Genomic DNA, 16,647 nt, shown 5'->3' with positions numbered 1-16,647 from the left:
GGCAGTTGTTACCATTTGTTTCGCTTGCTATATTTGAATTGTTGGCTTTGGAAAACGATAGCGTAGAGTGTAGCTACGTAAGGACCTTAATAAGAACACGAAGAAAGAATTAACCACTGAAACTTTTGTTTTCAACAGGTACAACATGAAAATATTAACCGAAATGCGCGAGGGAGGTCTCGTGTATCAACGAATTACGAATACTATTTTATAAACCGTCATGAATCGATTGAAAAACTTATCTCTGTTAAAACTCTTAAAGTTTAAAATGATAACAAAATGTTTCGAATTACATATTATCAAAAGCTGTTAACTCCTTGCCCAACTTTCTCTTCAACAAGTTGAATCTACATTTCCGTTTCATTTCAGCGTCTGACGAAAACACGTGGCACGGACCTGAATGTTTTCTCACACCAAGAAAGTAACAACATATGAATTTCTACAGAGTTAGAAACTTACCTTGGCGGTATCTGGACACCACGACATCAGGAAGAGCTTCTGCTTCTTGGAACTTTCCGAGGTACCTTGGCACTGGTGCATGTACTCAAAGTCAAACAGTCCATATCTAAAAACACAAATAGTAAGTTAGTAGTAATTCGATTGTTCGAATTAGATTTTTTTTCTGGTTTGAACAACGTACCGGCACTCGCCCGGTCCACCCTTCTGAATGTCCTCGAGGAATTGGTCGTATTCGGCGTTGCGGTCACCGATCACCTCCACGTCGATCTGTTTCTCGTCCCGGATGTAGAATATGACATAGCGATGTTTTTTGTCTTTTTTAATTTCCTCGTATGTCGTTTTGCAAACATCTGATACGGTTACTCCTGAGGCCTGTGTGGGAGCAAATTGAGAATGGAAAATATGGTATTAGAACAAAATCTTTTTTTTTTTTAGAACAAAACAAAGAGATTTTTTTTTCTATGGAAATATGGTAAGGAAAAAACGTGGCTGCGGATGCATCGTTTTGGTCGGGTTTCTTCTTCATTCTCTGTTTCGCTTCAATACTCACTCGTTGCACCACCAACCAGCAACAAATAGCCGGCAAGTTCGGGGTGCTAAAAATATCTTATTCCGGAGCACGATACTAGCCGCTACTAGTGCTGATGTTTCAACATGGTTCCACAACAAGAGGCACCACAGCAGCGAGTGAGGACGGATTAAGGGGGAAAATATCATGGAAGAAAACACACATCTCGCACAGCACACCACACACATGGTGGTGCTTGCTTGCTGGCTAAATGGAATGTGCCTGCTTCTAGTTTTAGAAACGGCAGCCAGGAGAAGGTGTATAGCATATAGAAGTATTTTGCTGCTACAGTTCGAGTTTTCATGATTTTCGCTATTCCCCGATACTTATGGAAGAGCTGGGGCGGATAATCAGTTGTTGATCTGTATTAGATAGATAGATACATACATATATCGTGAGCCTGACGTCTGCTGCCACACCGGACAAGTGCACTGTTATGCACTACTGACAGCAGCAGTAATTATAGCAGTTAGGAGATTCGTTTTTACTCCTACGCTATACAAAAGGGATAAATATGTCAATTACCTACATCAAATTTTTGCAATTCGAATTCCTTCGCGGATAAAAAATCCTAGTTGTTAAAAAAATTAACTTGGTTCATATCACTTATATTTGATTGAAACTCACGCTTCGTTTAATCAGCATTATGAGATATGAGATCGATTCAACAATGTAGGATATGGGGATATACCAGCTGTCAATAGCTTTAGATAGAGCTGATTAGGCTATATTTAAGACGAATCAGCAATCCTGAGAGTTCAACAAATTAAGATTTCTCAACTGATGATTGCTAAAGTAGACAGATGTAAGGCGGTTTTTGAAGATGAAACCATCTAGTTTTGCAATGTTTACCTTCTGCGATATTCAACTAAGTTTACTCGTCTATAGCTAGACAACCATATTTATGACTGGATTGACACGTATTTCAACCGATGTTCCTATATATTTTCCTTCTTGTTTGCTGTTATGAAGAACATTTTGAAATTATAATTATCCGAAACATCCTGTAAATTTAGTCTTTTTCAGGAAAGCAATTTTGTATTTTGAAAAAAGTCTGCAAATTGGAAACACCTTACCGAATCAAGGAAGCAGGTAATTGAAAACAAAATAAATAAACAATTAAACATTTCCTGTTTAGCTGTAAATTCGATCGAATTTATGCTTCAATCAAGGTTATCCCAATCGTTTATCTCGTCTGTTTTAATTATGCATGTTATGAATCCGTACCAAAGGATAATAACACAAACGAAAGCAAAATAAATTCACCACATTTTTCACGCAAAACACCGCAACGCGCTCGTTTCGCATCTCGCGCATTACCACACCACATTGTTGTTTAGGTCCATTTTAGTTAGAGCGCGCCAACGCGCGTTTCTCAAAATAGATTTTTCTCGGCAGAACATACTGAACTGGGAAATTGATGTTCGTGCAGACAAGACGGTTCCTAACAGGTTTTTTTTCTCTGTGGTTCATAGAAACAAACCGCGATCTTTCTTTGCTTGCTGTAACGCGACACCCGAAAGTGCTAAATCTGTTTCCGGTCATTGGCTTTGGCACTTTTGGTTTTGAGCAAAACCAAAGTTGCTTGATTTGCCAGGTTTTTGAAGTTCCGAGGAGGAAACTTTCAATAAAACACGCGTGGCTGCTAGAGAAACATCATAAGTAGTCGAGTCGAGCGATCGGGATCGAAATACGCAATAAAATGCAAACCAAACCTTAAGAAGCAATCGAAGGTTAATGCCTTAAACAGCAGTAGAGCGTCTCGTTGCAAACTGGTTGTTCTTCGGGTTTGGAACCGTTCAAGTCTACCGCCTACCATACTCCAGAATGAGAGTATACCCACAGCTAGTTGGGTATAATAATAATAATAAAGAGAACTTCAACCAGCACCAAGTGACTTGCTCGGTCGATGCGAGCGCAATGATGAAAACTCTACCTACTACTCCAGGGTAAATTCCTCTAGGTCGACTGCTTCCAACCAAAGAAAGGAACAACAACAACGCGGAGGGAGAAACAACAAATTTGCCACCTTGCCCAAACTTAGTCATCCGTGACAAAATAGCGAGCGAACTCACCACGAAAGCAACCGGCATGGCAACCTTAAACCGAATAACAACCAGCAGCAGCATCAACGAGGTTGTGATTTTCATTTCGCTGATACCTTTACAAACTACTGGTTTCTACATATAGGATGGATCCTTTCAAATTTTCCAATGAGTAACGGGTTCATTGAAAATTCAGTTCACCATTCATGATACGATGATACGGCTTAATCATCAGCACAGTTCCCGCCTCGCGTGGCACTTTGACGACGCGACGTTTGATCACCGTGCTATCAATAGGCGCCTCGAGTTGTTGGAATCGTTTCCTCACTCTGGTATTTGTTTATCAGGTGTGATTCATCAGTGATAAAATTAATCCAATATTTTAGTAGGAAAAGTTGAATTAAAGATTCATACAAATGATTGCATTTCACAAAATTATATGAAACAAAATCATATCGGTATTGAATTTCGAAAACGGCGAATGCGCCAACATAACTGTTTCGAGAAAAAACGCATTCGAAGTTTGACAGCTCCATAAGATCCCAGCAAAAATATTATTTTGTTTTCTTTTTTTCTCGAAAACCAAATATCCTTCAGATACCTTTGTACGATCAAAATGTAGGTCTTAGTACTTTTTTACTCTGCTGATAACTCTGTTTGTTTACATTTGGTGCATTTGCCCTTTTCATAATTCACTACCGATATGGAAACAATAGAACGGCAATCAATACGTATTGCTAGACATGTCCTTTTAAAACTGCATTTAGAAGTTCATAAATGATCAAATTTAAGTCTTAGAAAGTAGCTTGGTGAACAAAACAGATTCTGTAAGGGACTGGTATGCGAGTAGATTTGAAAAAGGTCTCTAATATGCTCGCATAACAATCCCATAATAAACAAAAATTATGCTCCAGACCTTACCCATTGCGAAATTTCGGAAATTTCATACCCTACGATTTATTATGACAATCTAGATCACATTCCATTAAACGATTTTTGTTTATGCTGATAGTTGTTTTCACAATTTAAAAACATATTTCAAAACAAAAAAAGCTGATTTTCTCGCTGGCTCGTTTTTGCATATGGGACAAAGTATAGGGGCAGGATACGTACTGCAAAAAGTGCTTATTTCAAAAACCTTGTAGAAAACCGTGGAAATTTTCAAATTTGATACTTCAAACAATACAGCAAGTTACTTGAGATCTAAGACCGGAAGAGAAATCTGAAACTTGAGGTATGGGAATAAAGACCTCAGACATGACACATGAGACATGAAACGTAAGGAGAAATAGGAAGTGATACGTGGGACGTTAGAAGTGAGACTTGAAATGTGAAGATGGAGACGTGAAAAATGCAAAATGAGACAAAAGACGCGAGAAGTGAGCAATAACACGTGGAAAGTGCGAAAACAGATGTGAGAAATACGACTTGAGAAGTAAAAATTCAGAAAAACGACATGTATTGTACTGCTAAAAACGGAAAAAAGTGGAGAAAACTTTTTTTGCCATGAATTGAATTAATTATCTTTTTTAAAGGAAAGTGAACAACATAGAGCTTAACAGAGTTGATGTAAAAGTTGTAATGAACAGCTTTGTAGAACAAACTATGCCTATATCTTGCTTCTGTAAAAAGTTAAATTTTGGACGCCACCTTGCGGAGAAAAATAGAACTAAGTAAACTGAATCAATGATAGCGCAAATATAGTTGAGTAACTTGTCGAAAATACCGATGAGCTACAACCAACCCTCTAGCCTGTAGTCAATTTTGACCCCAAAAGTGTGGTTCCTGGCCCACTTTTTGACAAGTGAGAAATGAGACGAGAAAAAAGAAAAGTCTCACGTTTCACTTCTTTTGCCTCACGTTTCTGTTCTAATGTCTCACGTCTCACTTCGCACGTTTCAAGTCTGAATTCACATTTTACATATGTCACTGACTATAGTCGTGCTTTTTCCGTCTTTTGACTCACAAGTTGATGAGGTTCGAGCCGTTATGTTGACGGTAATTGGTTGGTCTAATCAAGCGGGACGGGAGAATTCTCGCATCTTTGGACAAGTCTCATGCTCATGTGTCTCATGTCTCTTGTCCCTGGTCTCAAGATCGCGAATCTCAAGTCTCATGATGGCAGCAAATCGATTCAATGGAATAGACATCTTCAAATTCAGCAATATTTTGTGAGGGCGGCAGCTTTGTGTTTTGAAAAGGCCTAATGGGCTGATTTCTCGTAAGTTTACAAATGTTTGTTAATTCGTCAACTAGAATAAAGTCACCTTGTAGACCACGGAACAAAACTATAGCTTTCAATGTTCCTAACTACGATCTCATTAGAAATTTTTTTCAAATACTTTGCTGTCTTCCAGATAATAGGAAAAATGCCATAATTTGGTGAACGATTGGATTCGTTTGAATTGAACGAAATCATAGTGGTCGTTTGATGGATAAATAGCCTTGTGAATAGCTATTAATAGCTGAATAGCCTGTGAAGACTTCGGCTTGAAGGTTTGATAATGCTTTGGAGTAGTTTTTAACCCTAATCTGCTCTTGAGTGTCAATATGACACTATTGGAAGTTAAGCGGATTGTAACTTTATTCGGATGCATCCAAATAAAAAAAATCTTCGGGGACCCTCAATGAATTCTTAAAATCTTTGCCTCATTACTTTTTATGGACGCACCCTGAAAGCCCAGAAATAAAAACTTCCTAATCAGACCTTAGGTGTCATTTTGTTTTTGTTTTGTTTCTAAACCGATTTTTACAAAATTTATAGATTTGGAAAACTCGTAATGTAACTCAAATATGTTTTTCAGACATTATTCACCTACGATACCTCAATTTTCCGTTATTCAAAGTCTAAGAAAAAAAAATCCGAAAACACATGTCAATCATAGGATCTGTGAGCATATATTATTATAATAAGGAGGCCACGATTGTATGACTGTAGTTCCATCATTATTGCTCAAGATGTCAAACAATAAAGTTATATCAAGCCCTAAGTCTCTCACTTATTCCGACCCCTGCCCCGGCAATCTGCCGGATTTAAAAACGAGATTCCAAATTACATGTTTATTACTTGAAGGTTTGAGGTTGTCTGACCATTATTTACCTTACCCTCCTAAGCTATCTGAAACATATTTAGGCCTACCTGATCCCTACAGCTCGGCCTTCCTCACTTGAACATCGCCCTCGATGATCATCTGTCCATACAGATCTTATAATCCTTATACATGCAATTTAAATTTTGAGTTACAAAAAAAAAATTCTGTTGTATCTTGTGGTTTACGAAAAAATGTATTCCATTCTTGAACCTTCTTCACGATTGGCCACCACTTCTGGATCCGTTAGCTCACCTGGGATGCTACTTGCATCGTCTGGCTGAAGAGCGTACATCCGCGATCTCTGGCTCCACCACTGCCTGCCATCCTGACAGCGCCAGTGCCTGGAAAACTACCAGAGCATCCGGAATGCTTAAAATCTTCCCAGAGTTTCTAGTTCGGGTACCTTCCGGAACAGGAGCTTCAGCCGCTTCCAAGTTTGTTCGAGGGTTCTTGGAGTAAAATCTTCAGAATTAAATGTAAGGCAGCGCCCGGTTATCCCACTTCTGAAATCTGCAGGCTGCCGGATTGAAAGACGAGATTCCAAATTACATTATTATTATTCGAAGGTTTGAGATTGTCGTGACAATTATTTACCTTAGCCTCCTAAGGTATCTGAAACATGTTTAGGCATGTTTAGCAAAGGGTTCTATTTTTTCGATGTCGAAAATGATAGAAGGGCAAATTTCTTACTTTCTGTTTAATTACAGAAATACCTGTTTAGGAACGGATGGCATTTTTCCTTCTGAAATTTTGTTTTCTTACAAACCGAAGAATTTGCTAGATTTGATAAATCCGAAGAAAAGTTTCAAACATAATTTAAAAGAACCATCATCATATGACTACCAACCTGAGGGGGGAAGACCTAGTACCTCTGACAACGGATTTAAAAGCTCGACTAAAGGAGATCTTATATACTATAAAATAATCATGAAACAGGCTTACCTAAATAGACTCAACCAAAGTTTAAAAAAAATATTTCTACTACCATTTCACAAATACTACTTGGAGGAAGCATAGTACTGGCACTGGCACATCGACGGCAATTGAAGTTTACCACCAAGATTATCACCAACCGCCATATCAGCAGCAAATGGAAGAGGGAAGAAGATGCAGACCCACAAACAGTTTCGGATTCGAGCTCCGATTTTTACGGGTTTCCCGCAGATTCTTACATTCACTCGGACATCGACCAACTAGAAGAAACAGGATCAATGTTTGAAGCCAGTCCGAATGAAAAGATTGAAAATCATCGAGAAGATTTTGAAGACGTCGAAAGTCTGATTTCGTTTATTACTAAAGTTAAATGAAACCTCAAAAGTTCATTCGATTTACTTTTTTTTCGAAATTTTTGTAAGATTGCTTTTATATATAAAGTTTTGCGTTTTCGAATTTTCTATAAAAGTTATTTTAGTTACCAAAAATGTTCTTAGATAGAGTTTAGGAGTTGAAGTATCCACTTTTATCGTGTAAACGATGTTCGAATAGATCGGTATTAAATTATATGCCCTTTCGAAAGGGTTCTATGTTTTCGATGTCGAAAATGATAGGAGAGTGAGAGAGAACTAGAATTGTACTTTTGGAGGATTGAATACCTTCTTTTTGGTTTGGCATTTCAACGAGACAATACCACTTTTATTTTGCTCCTGATCGATCATCACCCGTTTTCCAGACTACATTAACATGCTTCGGAAAAAGACTGTAGATCAGCTACGGAATGCTCAAACAAAATTTCACTCAGTGTCCAAGAAAGCTGAAGTGAGAAGCTATACGTTGCACATACGGATATTTTTTTTTGAAATTTTTCAAGATCAAAACCACCAAAAAATGTAAAAAAAAGGTGTTAAAAGCGTATTTTTCAATCAATAAACCGTCAAAATTGTTTAAACAGGGTTGCTAGCGATTTTTCGTTTTGGAATTCCAAAGTTTTTCCCGGTTTTTCCCAGGTTTTTTCCCGGTTATAAAAGATGATTTTTCCGTGTTTTTTATACTCGTTTTTGATTTAAAATCATGGCGAATAAAAAAATTAATATAAAAGGCTTCAAATTTCAAATAATTGTATCCCAAAACTTGTTAACCGATTAGAAATCATGGCAAACACTTCGGCGTCTTGTAACACGTAGTCTTTTCGTTTCAAATTTACAGGCTTTCATGATTTTTTTAAAACAAATCGAACGAACTGGGAATCTATTTGTTGGTTTTCTCCACAATTTCAACAATTTTGCAATAAAAAGTCCGGTCAAATTGATCTTGAAACTATGATGAAGTACTTTTCAGACAATATAGAGAGAGAGTTTCTATAGAGTTCTAAAAAAAAAGTATAATTTATATAGAAATATGTTAACAATACATCGAAACATACTATAAAATCAACTTGAATGGGGATTACAAAACTTAAAATCATCATATTGCCGGAAAATATTTAGTTATTTTCTAAATCCGTTATATTTTTTTTGTACAAATCCAAAGAAATGTTTTTGAAAAAAAGGTTTTTAAAACAAAACAATGAATAACTATAGTGACAGTCATTTGAACTAAAGATTCGTGAAAATATAGAAACCGTGTATAAAACAGGGCTGAGGTTTAATTGTTTTAGTTTAAGATATTATTTTTTTATTAGGGTTAAGACCTTAGATTTCGGAAACTATAAGCAACAGCTTAACGTAGAATGAATTAAAAATTTAACACTTGCGATAAACAGCTATTTTAAGCTTCTTGAAAGCTATTGAAATTTTCAACAAAACTTAAGTTAAGATATTATAATGTTAATTAGCTTTTAAGAAGCTTTAAGACACGAATGCCATGAAAATGGTAAAATGTTTTTAATAAAATAATAATAATAATAACACTGGGTGACAGCCAAAAAATAGTCTGGGGTTTCTTAGCTGATTTAGACTAATTTTTGTGTCCTGAGTTAGAATATCACATTGATTTTGCTGTATCAGGTTTTTTGAGATAGATAGATAGATAGATAGGGGTTTTGACCTGATTGAACAAAACCATGGTCATTGTCGGACTCAGGGCGTCAATATTAGTCTAATTCAGTTGGAAAACCCTGGACTATTTTCAAAAAATCTTTTTTTGTTACTCATTGTAATTAACACTTGCGATGTAATGTTTCCTTCCTCAGACAAATTCAAACGAAATACACAACAACAACAACATTGAAATTTCTGATGAATTTCTGATAAAAAAGAGGTTTAACTCTGCTTAAAAACGTCTCACGCTGCCAAATTATTTGCTTTTTGCATAAAATAATTTTATGAAATATGTATATCGAATACTGAATAATTTTACGCCGAAACTGAAACTGGTACAGCCTAACCTGGATGTGCGCGAAACCTCTATAGTGAGAGAAAAGAACAAGCCTCAAGATTTGCAAAACACAAAACCTCTTCAAGTGAGAGTGTAATACCCCCATAAGCTAGAGTCGTTTTCCTGACTAGACCACAGAAGTTAGAGAAAATAACAATTTTGTACCATATTGAAACTTACTCAGGAAACTTCGAACTGATGCATCAACTGGTGTCAGGTGGATTTTTATCAAATAAGTACATATTGAATAGTTGAATTTCTAGATCACTTTTATTCCTTTGTATGTTGCTGACCCTCTATATAAGAGAACCTGGTTAAGTTAGAAACCTCTTTGAGAGAGGAAAAAAGTTCAGTTTTGTGTTTAGTTTTGTCGTTAATAGTTTCATTAATAAATTAATATCATTTGAGTTATGCTTGTAAGTGTAGCACACTTACGGAGAGCGAAAAAATGAGATAACTCGTATTTCTCCGCAATTAGTTAAAAAGGTGATAACATAAACGCTTATTTCACTAACGAACGAAAATAAGCGATTATGAGATAAATCTATATCGAGACTCTCAAAAATACTCTTAAATTTTGAAATAATTCTAAAAATGTTTTTGAAACTTCGTGAAAAAAATTCAAAAATGTAAATTTTCCCGGTGAGATGCCGAAATTCCCGGTTTTTTCCCGGTTTCCCGGTGACGTGATGAAATTCCAAAGTTTTTCCCGGTTTTCCCGGTTCGCTAGCAACCCTGTTTAAATCACACCAGATAAACTTTGGAAAAAGTATTGAAAATTTTACGTAATTTGTCACTTTTAATCATTTTTAGATTTTCAAAATACGAAACACGGAATTTTGACAAATTTTCAAAGGTAGCTGTTTTCAAACTTTTTGTCAATTTGCAATTTCTCAGATTTTCTTGCACTAAAATTCAACTTCGCACTGGATTTTGAGAATATTAACGCAAGATTTCCGCAATAAATTTATATTCACCAGAAAGCTAATTTGATACAGACTCAGACTAGTGTAATTACATAAGCGCTGCGATACTTTACAAAAATATGATAAAAAAATGTGAATATCAAAAAAATATATCCTTATGTGCAATGTATAAAGCTTCTAACTTCAGCTTTCTTGGGAAATAAGTGAATTTTTTTTAGCATTCCGTAGCTGCTGCTGATCTGTAGCCTTTTTTCCAAAGCATGTTTTTTGGGATTTTTCCTTAACGGAAAACTGAAGTGTTGTAGGTGAATAATATTTGACAAACATATTTGAGTTTTATTACGAGGTTTCTAACACTATAAATTTTGTAAAAATCGGTTGAGAAACAAGAGTGAAATATTGGTTTAAGCCAGGAATGTCAAATTAACACTTCAGTGACTGTAACTAGTTAAAATCTCTGGGACATATGAGGGTTAATTAGTGGCAGAAGGTGTTTGTGAAAAATAAATAATTTACAGGTTTAATTTGTTGATTAACGTTAAAGCATAATTTGCATGAAATGAGGCAAACAAATCGAGACGAGAAATTGGTATTAAAAAACAATTTATGATTCTGATTCAAGCGAAGCCTCCCCAACAGTTCGATGAGCTTTAAAAATTTAATGCATAAACACAACATCCTGGGAACGTATTCCGATATCTTGGATGAAAGGTCAGAAAATAGTAAGGAATATTTGACAAACTCTGAACAGATTTTGAGCCAACGCCAACAGATTTGTAACACCAAACCGATTTTTTGTCTCTATAGAATCTGAAATTCAAAAATTCAACCGGCTCGCTAGTCACCCTAAATTGGGCAGAGCTGTGTTTGTGTCATCCATTCGCCGGTAAGAGACCGTAGTTACAACACACCCATACTTTCTAACAAACGTAGTTGCAATCAATTCTATCTCGCCTCCATCCACCCGCCACCCAACATCTTCGGGCAGCGCCAAAAACGACAAGTTCATACATCGCCTCACTGAGTGAGTCGTATCGCTCCTAGGTATTTACTGCTCCCGACGAACTGACTGACTAGCTGGCTGGCTGGCTGGCCGTTTTCGAAGCATGAATCATCTTTCTCCATACCGTGCCAAGCCAACTAACCGGTGGATAACTTCCCGTCACGAACCGACTGACAAGAAAACATGCGTGCGTTCAGCTACAAGGCAGGGGTGGAGGAGAAGATCTGCCGGAACGCGAAGATCCACGATTTTACTTGCAACGACGACGACGAAGACGACAAAAGAATCCCTGGCTAGTCAATCACTTCTATTGAGGAGGTATTATAGATGATAACTTCGTGTTGCTCAACTTCCGGCACGGCCGCAGAAAGAACAAGGCGACTCACGTCTAGTCGGTTTCCGTAACGGTTTTCTGAGTTCTGAAGAAGAGATAAATCGAAAATCCGCATTCCTTTTCCGTCGTCGTTTCATTATCGCGCTTCTCATTTGATTGTCAAATATGTTGAATTTTTTGTGTGCAGTGTCGGCATCATCGTTAGTAGCAAATAAAAAAACAAAGCGGCAGTCGAGAGCGAAAGTGCCAAGTTCAACGAAATGGGAAGATGAGACCGACACCGAGGAGAGAAAGTTCAACGAACTTGCGTGCCGGCAACGAGTGAGCATTACTTTGGTGTGCTGCTTTGTTCCCTATCCGCTGTGCTCTACTGATGAATCCCCCGCTAGGATGATGATGCCGGGCAGGTCACACCACCCGGGAAGAATCCTTCGACAATTCGGGTTGACTGGAAGGAAACCAACCACACCCTCTACAAATCCTTTTTCTTTCGCTCGCCTTCGCCCGGTTACACAGTCCGACATAAAATAACAATAAAACCTTCCCAAATGCGAATGTGTCAACAGAATGGCGGCGTCTTTGGTATCGCGTGCCGCCATTCGTGCTGCTGCGAAATCAAGAGCGAGCATACGTCTGCGCATAATGACCTTGCTTTGCTGCGTTCCGGTGGCTGTTTCATCTTCGAAGTTCGACGAAGGCCACAGGCACCAATGACTCGGAGAAGGTGTGTGGTGGGTGATGAGCCAAGTGACTAGTTTCATAATCAATTAACAATGCTTTGAGGGTTGAAATAAGCATGATGATCAACAACGTTTCTAGATTTCTGTATGAAAATACACATAATACATATAAACAATTAAAGTATGTCATAGTTCCAGGCATACTGATTCTTTTTTATCTTTTGTAATATTGCTCGATTTAATGCCGGTATCCTCCTTTGGTTGCAAAATTGGCATAAGAAGTTGCCCACAAATGGAATGACCAACATTGGCAAAATTCATATTGTACGGGTTTTCTCATAAATTCATGTGGTAAATTTTCAGAGATGCCTATTTTTTCTTTTTAAAAAGCCAAATGAAAATACTGAGAATTGAGGACAGTTTCTATTCGAGAAACAACTACCAGTTTGGAAACTTCGTCGTCGGACTCCAAAACATCGAGGGTATCACCTCTTAAAACGCAGTCAATATCGCGATTAGAATCATATGGAGTGCTGAAGCCGCTGTGTTATCTGAAAATATTCAGAGCGCTTTTACATTCCAAATCTTCCTTAATTTTTTAACTGATTCATGATAAAGGGTGATACGGTCAAAATTTGGTTAAGGGAAAACGCGTGTAAATCGGTGAAATCGTTTATTTAAAAAATCAAATTAAATTTCTTTTTCAAGTTTAATTAGTGTAAAATTCAGGAAAAATATTCAGTTAGGCTTTCGCTTTTCCAAATCCGAATTGCCGGGCCTCACGCTTAACCCCTGCCATAAGATTTTGTACAGCCACCTTGTTCACCTTCTTCGCCGCAGAAAGCCAGTTTGCCTTGAACTGCTGCCCGTCCTTAGCAGTTTTTTTGGTCTTCTTTAGGTTCCGCTTGACAATAGCCCAGTATTTCTCAATTGGGCGGAGCTCTGGCGTGTTGGGAGGGTTCTTGTCCTTGGGAACCACCTGCACGTTGTTGGCGGCGTACCACTCCATGGCTTTTTTACCGTAATGGCAAGATGCCAAATCCGGCCAAAACAGTACGTAACAACCTTGTTTCTTAAGGAAAGGCAGCAGACGTTTATTCAAACACTCTTTCACCTAAATTTCTTGGTTGACAGTCCCGGAAGCTATGAAAATGCTGCTTTTCAAGCCACAGGTACAGATGGCTTGCCAAACCAGATATTTCTTCGCGAACTTTGACAGTTTCATGTGCTTGAAAATATTTGCTACCTTTCCCCTTTCTTTTGCCGTATAAAACTCCTGTCCCGGAAGCTGCTTGTAGTCGGCTTTGACGTAGGTTTCGTCGTCCATTACCAACTTCGTCAGCATCGTCGTGTACAGCCTCCGGGATCGCGCTTTGGCCGTCGTATTTTGTTTATCATCGCGATTTGGAGTCACTACCTTCTTGTAAGTCGATAGTCCGTCTCGTTTTTTGGCTCGATGCACGGTTGTAGACGAAACACCCAGCTTATTTACGGCATTTTGGAGAGAGAGGTTAGGGTTTCGCTTGAAACTACCGGCAACTCTCTTTGTCGTCTCAGCGGCTTCCGGTTTTCGATTTCCCCCCGATGCAGACTTCCTGGCTGTCGACAAACGTTCCCCAAACACTTTTATTACATTTGTAACGGTTGATTAGGCACCTTCTAGCGATTTTGCCAGCTTTGCGTGCTAGTAGCTCGGATTTTCGCGTTGCGCGAGCAAAATTTTGATACGCTGCTCTTATTTCTTGGACGGCATTTTGACAACTGAAGAGTGAATTCCAAAATCAAAATAGGAGCAACATTCTACACACAAACCTTCAAAATGAGGGGTGTTCAGGTTTTTTAAATGCAAAATTGAAAGAAATACGTCAAGTAGATATTGACCAAATTTTGACCGTATCACCCTTTATGTGCTCCAATAGTTGAAACACATCCCCCATCAACGTAGTCAACGTTTGTCGCCAATAGAGTATCAAAAATTCAGAAGGTTACGGAAAGGTGCCCTTCGAGACACGTTCCTGGAAATCAGAATCCAGCAGATTTGATGCCTCGTTGTATAGCTCCCGAACAAAATCGAGATGTAGTGCAAGAGGCACCCGTCGAAATGTGGAAAAATTACCGACAGCGGAAGAGGCACCGAGCCCACACCGGTTGATGGTCCGGATCTGGGACATAGAACAGCTAAGAGAGGAGTGGAAGAAGGGCGTTATATGCCCCATCTACAAGAAGGGCGACAAATTGGACTGTGAGAACTACCGAGCTATCAATGTCCTAAAAGCCGCCTATAAAGTGCTGTCCCTTATGCTACTCCGCCGCTTAATGCCACCAGCTAACAGCTTCGTGGGAAGTCAACAGGTTCATGGAGGGACGGTCAACGACGGACCAGATCTTCACATTACGGCAAATTCTCCAAAAATGCCGTGAACACCAAGTCCCTACGCACCATCTATTCATCGACTTCAAAGCCGCATACGACACGATCGACCGTGAAGAGCTATGGAAAATCATGGAGGGAGAATGAGCCATGGATATTGCTCGAGAAGGACCTGCGTACACTTGGAGTATTCGAGCGACGAGTGTTAAGAATCATCTTTGGCGGCGTGCAGGAGAACGGAGTGTGGAGGCGAAGGATGAACCACGAGCTCGCGCGACTCTACGGCGAACCCAGTATCCAGAAAGTGGTGAAGGCTGGTCGGATACGCTGAGCGGGACATGTTGCGAGAATGCCGGATGACTATCCTGCAAAACAGGTGTTCGCTATAAATCTGGTAGGAACAAAATGAGCGGGGGCGCAACGAGCGAGGTAGTTAGACCAAGTGGAGCGTGATCTGGCGAACGTGGGATGTCCGAGATATTGGAGAACGGTTGCCATGGACCGAGTGAATTTTAGGATTTATGTTCGTCAAGTTATGTCTTGAGACGGAATACTATGTAAATAAATAAATAACTCCTGGGTATTTTCTAGTGGGAAAACCACTTTTGCAACTCCCGGAGCACGATTGGACTGAATCATCCACAAATAGGCTGAACAACTTACAGCTGGATCAGTAGCGACTCCACAATTTTTTGACGCGTTGGAGAAAGAGATGGAAACATGCAGCTCCAATTTGAGATGAACCGCTTCTAGTCCTCAGAGATGAAAATCGGCCACCTCTACGTTGGATAACGAGGCGTATTACTGATGTACATCGAGGAGCAGACGGGGTATTACGTGTGGTATCACTGAAAACGGCTAATGGAACAACAACGCGAGCGGTTGAGAAAACATGTTTACTTTCCTCGGAGCTTAAGCCTGTTGGTAGATGAATCTGGCATTTGAGTCGCGACGAAGATCCAAGGTGTGTTCGAGGGGCATTCTTCTTTTTTCTTCAGAAACACGAGAGATTTCAGGGAGTGCGAAGATTTTTATGATCTACATCGAAGACCTGTCGACGTTCTGAATACTCAACCATGCTGTCGGATGAAGAGAGACCATAGCTCGTAGAACTAATATTCAAGTTACACACATGAACAGTTCATAGAAACCTAGAAAGCTATCTTAAAACTAGATTAAATTCAGAACCAGTAAAGAACAGTCGCTAAATATAACTTTTCCTTTAAAAATACGTAGTAGGGCCTATGAATGTTTTTCCCTTGAGTGATATTTGTCTGTGTGGTTTGACCTTCCAATTGCCTCTAGGGCTTTCACGGCCGATGGTTGAAGGATTGGACATTTGTATAGCACAGATAGCAATAGAAATTTTCAACCTTTGCTTCAGGTAATACTTTGATACAGAACTCACCATTAAAAATTCAAGTTCATCGTTAATAATTCGAATATGGTTATTATTTTAACAGAGCTTTGTTATTTCTTTTTGTATGCATGTAAACAATGAAAATTTAATTAACACTAACAGCTTACTACAGGCTCAACCACTCCGTAAACTTGCAATCTTCCACAAAAGCGTCCATAAAACATGCACGAGATGCAAATTTGTTTGTGTATCATAAAGTTTACCATCTCAAATCTGTCACCAAGAGCTAAACTAAACCAAAAAAAAAACTGTTTCTTCAAATCCCCGAATGCAATAGCTACAAATTACAACGCCCCATCAACAGCTGTTCGGGTAATAAAACTTGTCAATTTCAATCCACACAGAAAGCAGCAAATAAAAATCGCACTCTCTTCACCATTGGGACGGGAACTTTCTTGGCCGTGGCGTGGTGGGTGCGTTCGTTCGTGTCACGAAAC

General features: G+C 38.7%; 1 protein-coding gene across 1 annotated transcript in view; it reads right to left on the bottom strand.

The window, feature by feature from the left end:
* Positions 1-16,647, bottom strand: part of LOC129744578 (cofilin/actin-depolymerizing factor homolog) — a 43,506-nt gene that overhangs the window by 5,485 nt on the left and 21,374 nt on the right. The window contains exons 3-4 of the mRNA XM_055737182.1: positions 641-831; positions 460-565 (exon numbers count right to left, since the gene is read on the bottom strand). Coding sequence (XP_055593157.1) covers positions 460-565; positions 641-831 — 297 coding nt within the window. The remainder of the gene's footprint in view (positions 1-459; positions 566-640; positions 832-16,647) is intronic.

The sequence above is a fragment of the Uranotaenia lowii genome, chromosome 2, assembly GCF_029784155.1.
Source record: "Uranotaenia lowii strain MFRU-FL chromosome 2, ASM2978415v1, whole genome shotgun sequence".
Classification (NCBI taxonomy): Eukaryota; Metazoa; Arthropoda; class Insecta; order Diptera; family Culicidae; genus Uranotaenia; species Uranotaenia lowii.
This window is presented reverse-complemented; position numbering and strand designations above follow the sequence as displayed.